Source organism: Rutilus rutilus, assembly GCF_951802725.1.
Source record: "Rutilus rutilus genome assembly, chromosome: 9".
Classification (NCBI taxonomy): Eukaryota; Metazoa; Chordata; class Actinopteri; order Cypriniformes; family Leuciscidae; genus Rutilus; species Rutilus rutilus.
This window is the reverse complement of record NC_140223.1, coordinates 3,922,908-3,931,768: the sequence shown is the minus strand read 5'-3', so window position 1 is coordinate 3,931,768 and position 8,861 is coordinate 3,922,908. Positions and strand designations below refer to the sequence as shown.

General features: G+C 33.3%; 1 protein-coding gene across 2 annotated transcripts in view; it reads left to right on the top strand.

Annotated features, from left to right (window-relative positions):
• Nucleotides 1-4,901, top strand: part of dgkd (diacylglycerol kinase delta) — a 38,280-nt gene extending 33,379 nt beyond the window's left edge. For both annotated transcript variants that reach the window (XM_084418467.1, XM_084418468.1), the window contains 5 exons: nt 23-115; nt 670-789; nt 1,181-1,298; nt 2,759-2,889; nt 4,220-4,901. In XM_084418467.1, coding sequence (XP_084274593.1) covers nt 23-115; nt 670-789; nt 1,181-1,298; nt 2,759-2,889; nt 4,220-4,309 — 552 coding nt within the window. In that variant the 3' untranslated portion in view covers nt 4,310-4,901. The remainder of the gene's footprint in view (nt 1-22; nt 116-669; nt 790-1,180; nt 1,299-2,758; nt 2,890-4,219) is intronic.
• The last annotated feature ends 3,960 nt before the right edge of the window (nt 4,902-8,861 follow it).

Sequence of the window (8,861 nt, the reverse complement as noted above, 5' to 3'; positions counted from 1 at the left end):
AGTGACGTGTGTGTGTTTGCAGGGTTTGACCTGTAGCGTTGTGATGGAGATGGTCAATAACGTCAAAGCTCTGCACAGTGAGACCGAACTGCTGCTCGCGGGAAAGATGTGCCTGGTGAGTGAATCTCATGAAGTTAAATAAAATATAAATATTAGATAAAAAACCTACACTTAAAAAAAATGTAAACACAAATTAGAAATATTGCGAGTGGCATCCCCTCATCTTCCAGTTAATAAAAAAAATTATAATTGACATCCAGTTAATAAAATGATTTTTTTTTTTTTTTTGCGTAAAATTCTGAGATTGCATTTGACTGTTTTATACATTTTGAGGAATACTGAATTTTTCGTGCAAGTGAGAGGAGTAAATGCATGTTCACATTTAGTCTAGAACTACATTAACCATCATGTTTACACACACACACCTCCTCACTTTAGTTCTCCACTAATTTCTCTAACTAGCGTCATTTATTTGAAAAAGTAACTTAGATATTTTGTCGTAAATTGAAAAAGTAATGCGTTATTTTACTAGTTACTTGGAAAAAGTAATCTGATTAGGTAACTCAAGTTGTGATGAGTTACACACAACACTGCCTATGATAGGCACTGAACTCAAGTGATTATTTGATGCGCTGATTGCAGTGTGTGTGTGTGTGTGTGTGTCTCCAGCAGTTGGATCCTCCTCAGAAAGATCAGCTCAGTGGAGCGTTGGCTTCTGTCACTCAAGAGTTACGCAGACTGACAGACATCAGCTGGCTCAGTCAGCTCATCGACCCGGCCGACGACGAGGTGCGCTGAACACTCACACACACATGTTTTAGGGTGTTTTAGTGTCTGTAGTCTAGGGCTGCAGGATACTGGGGGGAAAACTGATATTTAGTGTTTCTGCCATTTATATATTGCAATATAAAAAATACACAATATAAATTAAATCACAGCTTGCATGATTTGACAATCGCACTAAGCCATATCTCGATATTATTTCGATAAAATTACATATACTGTGTTATACTAAACTGGGAAGGGTCACAGCACTTGCATATTGTTGTCCTGTTGTTAGTTTAACTGCTTCTATTGCTCTCTTCATTTGTAAGTTGCTTTGGATAAAAGCGTCTGCTAAATGATTGTATTTTGGAATATTGTGCTGTATTCCGGTGTATTAATGTGTGTTTGTGTGCAGGGTCAGCTGTCTGATTTCTCCAAGCGGAGTCGCAGTGCAAAGTTTCGCCTTGTGCCCAAATTCAAGAAAGACAAAAACAACAAAAATAAAGAGACGTGCGCCGCCCTCAACATGCCAGGTATGGCCTGAGTGTCCGCTAGGGCTGGGTGTCCATTCAGATGTTCCAATTCCATTCGATTTTCGTTTTTCGATTTCGATTCTAAATTCTATTTTCAATTAACAAGCTCTTAATTCGATTCGATTTTCGATTTCGATTCTAAATTCTATTTTCGATTTTGATTCACAAGCTCTTAATTCGATTCGGTTTTCAATTTCGATTCTAAATTCTATTTTCGATTCACAAGCTCTTAATTCGATTCTATTTCGATTCTAAATTCTATTTTCGATTTCGATTCACAAGCTCTTAATTCGATTCGGTTTTTGATTTCGATTCTAAATTCTATTTTCGATTTCGATTCACAAGCTCTTAATTCGATTCGGTTTTCGATTTCGATTCTAAATTCTATTTTCGATTTCGATTCACAAGCTCTTAATTCGATTCGGTTTTCGATTTCGATTCTAAATTCTATTTTCGATTTCGATTCACAAGCTCTTAATTCGATTCGGTTTTCGATTTCGATTCTAAATTCTATTTTCGATTTCGATTCACAAGCTCTTAATTCGATTCGGTTTTCGATTTCGATTCTAAATTCTATTTTCGATTTCGATTCACAAGCTTAATCGATTCGGTTTTCGATTTCGATTCTAAATTCTATTTTCGATTTCGATTCACAAGCTCTTAATTCGATTCGGTTTTCGATTTCGATTCTAAATTCTATTTTCGATTTCGATTCACAAGCTTAATCGATTCGGTTTTCGATTTCGATTCTAAATTCTATTTTCGATTTCGATTCACCAGCTCTTAATTCGATTCGGTTTTCGATTTCGATTCTAAATTCTATTTTCGATTTCGATTCACAAGCTCTTAATTCGATTCGGTTTTCGATTTCGATTCTAAATTCTATTTTCGATTTCGATTCACAAGCTCTTAATTCGATTCGGTTTTCGATTTCGATTCTAAATTCTATTTTCGATTTCGATTCTCGATTCGACTCAGTGAATATAGATTTAATACAAATCCTTTATTTAGAAAAAAGAACAGTGAACATAAGTTTACAAGTGGTTAATTAATAAAAAAGAAATAAAGAGCCACAACCCTGTATATTAAACTCTTTTTATTTTAGGTACATTAAAACAGAAGCCAACTCTATATTTCAGATGCATGCAATGAATAGACAGGATTTTGATGCAAGATGAAAAATTGATGCTGAAAATGTGAGAATATCACAGTGGCATGCCTTGATCAAACAGGATCAGGTTAGCCTATGAACAGTGGAGGAAAACTAATTCTGGCTTTTGGGTGATAGATGTAAATAAAATAAATAAATAAATATGAAAAATACGATTTGTGGCCTTTGAGAATCGGTTTTAAACATTTTAAAAATCAATTTTTTTGCCCAGCCCTAATGTCCACCTCTCTCAGCTCATCCAGTGAGTGTGTGTGTGTGAGTGTAAAAGGTGTGTGTGTTCTCTGAGCAGTGAACACCTGGGGTGTGGAGGAGGTGGGCGTCTGGTTGGAGACGCTCTGTCTGTCCGAGTACAAGGAGATCTTCATCAGACACGACATCAGAGGACCAGAACTGCTCCAGCTGGAGAGGAGAGACCTGAAGGTTTGACACGCTTTACTTGTGCTGTAAACACAGAGCAAACACATCAATCATGAAGACCAGATCAAGACCAGATCAAACAAACTAAGAGAAGATGAAACTAACTAAGTTTGATTCAAATAAAATTTAATGCACAAATAACTAATAAATAAATATGCTTGGTTCAAATAAATATATAAATAATTTATTAAAATGATAAATAGATTGAAAATAATTAATTGAATTAAATTATTAAAATAAATATAAAAATCAATTGATTAAATAAATAGAATTAGATTTAAATAAATAAATATCAGATCTCACCAGGGTTATTATCGTTAACTAAAACAAAAAATTCATTACTTAAAATCACATAAACATTAACCAAAATAAAGTAAAATATAACTTAGGTGTATTTTATTTCAGCTTGTTGCCAAGTCATTTTCACTTAGTTTAAGTTGAAGCACTAACATAACTAAAACTAAATGAACTGAAACTTAATTAAAAAAAACTATATAGACATATTTTAAGAGAACGAAACAAATTACAAATGCAATAAAATTACTAAATGAAATTATTGTTGAAAAATTAATTCAAAATATTAACAAAAACTATAAATAGTATATCAGTGTTACTAAAATAACACTGCATCTAATGGTTCAGTACTATAGTGAGTAATGATATAATGTAATAGACTCAAAAAATGTATAATATTATTTTTTCACATTGTTAATGGAGTACTTATAAATAAAAACTATATAGCTGCCTTTAAAATTTTAGGATTGGAGTCCATCGTACAAAGGGTCATGGCATCCGCTGTTATAATCAACAATATTTTGTGTACTAAACAAACGCAACAAAATTACAAAAATTGAAATGAAGAGAAATCATAAAAAAAAAAATAATCAAAAATCAGTGATACTTAAATAACACTGGATCTAATGGTTCAGTACTATATACTGAGTAATGATATAATGTAATAGACTAATTAAAAAATTAAACGTGTAAAAATATATATTTTGATATATAAGTATATATTTTTTTATATATAAAAATATATAAATTTATAATATTTTTTCACATTGTTAATGGGGCACTTATAAATAAAAATGTATCGTTTTTTTTTACGTTTTTTTTTTATATATATTGTTAATCTATTCTGTCAATGTATATAAGTTGTTTTTAAGTACAAAAAAAATGCAATAAAAAAATAAATCTTAGGATTGGAGTCAAAGGGTCATGGCATCCGCTGTTATAATCAATATAAAACAAAACAATATTTTGTGTACAACTCCAATGTGTTCCATTTCAGTCACGAATTACAGACTTAAAGCATCTACTGTTTGTGTGTCAGGACCTGGGCGTGACTAAAGTGGGCCATATGAAGCGGATCCTGCAGGGAATCAGGGATTTGAGTCGAAACAGCACAGCCAGCGAAGCCTAGACTCCCCTCAGCCAATCAGATGCCTCGTTCAGACGTGACGTAGCCTCACCCCGCCAATCAGACGCTCCGTCACGACCGGAACCAGCCATACTCCGCCCACAACACCTCGACTCGACCAATCACAGTGTGCCTTCTGTTCTCCACCTCTGTGATATCAGCGCTTTGGGGAACACTGTTTTACTACCTACGAGGCGGAGATCTTATCAAGAGCCATCCGAGAGTCGTACCGAGAGTTTGCAGACTGTCCAAATGATGAAACCTCATCCAGACTCAACTTTCACTCGATCTATCAACGTTGACTAACTTTCTGAAACAACTTCTTATTTCTGCTGATGTCATCAAGGCCTAGGTTTGGTCGGTTTCGTGTGGTCTTGATGCTTCTTGGCTCCGTTCATAACCTAGTGAGCTTCCTAAAACATAGACGGCTGCCTTCTTAGGGCACGAGAGACTCTCAAATGATTTCAAGCGCGTTTGATCCTCCGATGAGCATTAAAATACACAACATATTGATGAAAATATAACATAATTAGATTAACCGCATCCAAAAAAGCATCTTTTAGATGCATAAATGTAAAAATTAATTATAATTAGTGCTGGGCAACGATTAATCGCATCCAAAATAAAAGTTTATGTTTACATAATACACATATGCATGTATATAATTATAGTTAAGAACATTTTTATTTATATATAAAATATTTATATTTATATATAATATAAATTATATATAAATATATAAACAGTATATACATGCATATATTTATTAAATATATACATGCATGTGTGCGCGTGTTTATATATACAAATATATACATATTACATATATTATGTAAACACAGACTTTTATTTTGGATGCGATTAATTGTTGCCCAGCACTGATTATAATGTATTTTTACATTTATGCATCTAAAAGATGCTTTTATCAAGCGGCTTACATTGCATTCAAGGTATAAATTAAATTAAATTTATGTTTTTTTAATTATTTGACCAACATGTAGTTTGAGCTCCAGGAATACAAAACAGTCTATTTTCATTGATTCGTTCCTGTATTGAACTTCATCATACATGGATTGCCTTAAAACACTGTCTATACGGGAAGCTCACTAGATTTGAGCTTTTGAGAGCAGAAATGAATCAACACACAGGAGAAATGCATCATGGGATCTTTAACATGTTGTGGTGACAATCAACAGAACTGACCAATCAAACTCTCTGCTTTGCCCTTAACGTTCACATATCAGCCTGAGATCTCGATCTTCTCCGTCTATATGATCCGGGAATGATCTGGAAATGCCGACCAGAAACGCTTTCAGACTAAAGGTTTGGTTTGGAAACGCAAACGTTTAATAGACCACAAACAAACGCCACAGTTAAGCTCTATCTACTGATTCTGTGCTTGACTGTAGATGTCCATTCATTACGCTCATCCTTCCCTCGCGGGTCAATATAAATAAATAGCTAAAATAAAATAAATGTAATCAAATAAAATAAAAGTGACCCGAATCCCTAAAATTATACTTAATTTTTTAAGCTTATTTTATTTCATTTTGGTAATATTTTTTTAATGCAATTTTTTTTGTAGATTTTTTTTTTTTTTTTTTACCTTTAAATTACTAGATTTAATCAATAAATAGTCATTTAAGCACATTCCTCACATTCTTTCAACTTAAATTCACAATAACTCACAATTTCATGCCTTAACCTTTTAATTCAGCTCTAAATATCTTACACTGGGAGTCTTTGCGACCTCTTGTGGAAAAGAAATATATATAACATGATATTTCATGACTAGCCAATAGATGGCCTTATAATTCTATATGCAAATGAGCTGTTCCGCTGGGTCCTAAAGTCAGTTTCTCTTCAGTATGCATTCAGATACACATGTAGACATAAAATCATTTTATTTTTAGGTTTTTCTGTGTGTACTGAAGCATTCGTCACATTCCTTTCATTCCTAAGGGGGTCAAATTGACCCGATGCATTACTTTTTTTTATTTCAACCACAAAACTCCTTGAATCCATTCAATTTTTTATGTATATTCGTGGTTCAAGTGCGACAAAAGACAAAAGGTCTTGGACCCCTAAGATGAACTTTTTTTTTTTTTTGGGGGGGTCAAAATGGGACCCGAGGGAAGGATTAAAAGATCTATCTTACATGTAGGCTTTAAAAGGCAGAGTCTCCCTGGTCTCTTCCATGAATAGGTGCCTTGTCGTAATTACCGTAACGACTCCAGCTTGTTAAAAGCGTTGACGTCCTCGTAGAGCTCGTAATTACAACTTGTAAACTGGGAATTTCCTGGGAGCTCCAACTTGCACCATGTGACCTCTGTACCACCTGATTCATTGATGGTGTTGCCGTAGAACGTCACGTGTCTTCGTCATCTTCGAAAGTACGGTAATTATGACTGAGGGTTTGTCCTAACTAGCCCCGCCCACTGTGAAATCTCATTGGTCAGTGCTTCTCAAACGTTGAGCAAGCATTAAAGTAAGCCGAAACAACTTAAAATCAACGTATGTCATGTTTTATTTCACACTCTCGACAACTGCTCTTCTCTGAAGAATCACGAATCTTGAGAAACCTTGAAACATGAAGGTCATCGAATTTAAAAAGGTGATTTCTAGACCTAGAAAAGTCGTGGAAATGACTAGAACTGGAAATGGTCAACTTGTTTTGTTAAACTCGTGATCGAGTTCAAGGCATTGCAGGTTGAGGAAACTGAGCTTCAGTAAAGCGTGTCCCTGTTGACGTCATCAAAATGCTACGAGTTTAACATGTTTCTGTCTCTATTACTTAGTTTCTCAAGGTGTGAGTCAGTCAGTCATGAAGGATTTCTCTGTGTGACGGTCTGGAAACTCTTTGGTTGCGACCTGATCATATTTCGAATGCCATGCAAACCCTTCGATGCCACACACAGTCGCCTTGACGAGAGATGAAATGTTTTCTATAGTGTTTCTAAATGCCTTTTTACAAACTCTTCTGGGATGAAACATTGGCAAACACCGTCTTTAAACCCTTTAATGGTCTTGCACACTTCATGTGTGTATGTGAGAATGCGAGAGTCTACATGTTGTCTTGTTAGATATAGACATGAAGTGTGTGTGTGTGTGTGTGTGTGAGAGAGAGAGTGAGTGAGTGAGTGTGTGTGTGTGTGTGTGTGTGTGTGTGTGTGTGTGTGTGTGTGTTCTCTCTCCTCCAGATACAGTCTTAAAGTCAGACTCATATCATGTCATTTTGGACTCCAGGGGCGTCCAATCTCTCCGACTGTTAAATATTTATTTTATTGTTAAGTTATAACTTACATCCATGTGACGTTGTCCAACTTTGATTTTTGTTGTTTTAATTTTTTTGTTGTGTGTGTGTGTGTATATAGCCATTGCTAAGAATGTAAAAAACTTCTTACTGTACAGTAAAAGCGCCAGTGTAAAACAAGGTGTGTGTAACGCTAAACTGCTGTCTTTTGTGTCATCTATCACAGTTTTTTACCAAACATGCAGAATAATAAATTACATTTAAGTATTATACTGTACATAGATTTTTTATTTATAAAAATTATATTATTTTAGTAATTTATTATAAAGTAGATTATATAGTGTCATAATATTGCACATATATTTGTATTTTATATTTATGATAGTTTTTTATATATAATAGTAATTCAATAAATGACATTATATAGTGTCATTGTACAGTTTTTATTTATAAAAATGTAATTATTTTAATAGTAATTTATTTTAAATAAAGTAATCGTATAGTCTCATTATACTACACATTTATTTTTTATTATATAAAATATTTTTAATATATAAAAACATTGTGCAGTCATTAGTAACTTTTATTTATAACAAATTAAATAATTTTAATAGTAATTTAATTTAAATAATTAAGTGCATTGTATAGTCTCATTATACTGCACGGACATTTTTATTATATATTTTTGAGAAAAAAAAAATACTATTTCAATATCAATTATATACTGTCATATAAATATATATCACAGATCACGCACCCATTGTTGCATGAAGCGTTTTCAATTTTCCAATTATAATCTAAAGTTTAGGTTTCAGGTAAACAAGTTACAAAACTGCATGTCACATGAAAGACTCAAATAAGTGCACATTGCAATATATATATGCGAGATACTACGGGGGCGTATTACTACTATTATTACACTGTAAAAGATATATATATGATAATATGTTTATATTGCTTTAACTCATCAAAATAAGTCAGCACTTTTGATCTTTTTTTGTCAGTTTTACACAGGGTTGGGGAGTAACGGAATACATGTAACGGCGTTACTTAATCAGGATACAAAACTAGTAAGTACAATTACATAAAAAAAACAAAGTAATCAGAATACAGTTACATTTTGTTTAAAAAAAATAAAAATAAAAATAAAAAAGGGGAATACTAACAGGATTACAATGGTTTCATTTAAAGCGAAATATTATTTGGCATGATAACGCTATATTAAGCGCTGTTTGATTATTTCCTGGTTCTGTTGCCCGAGCAAGTAACACAGTTATTCTAAGACGCAGTTGATACGCAGCT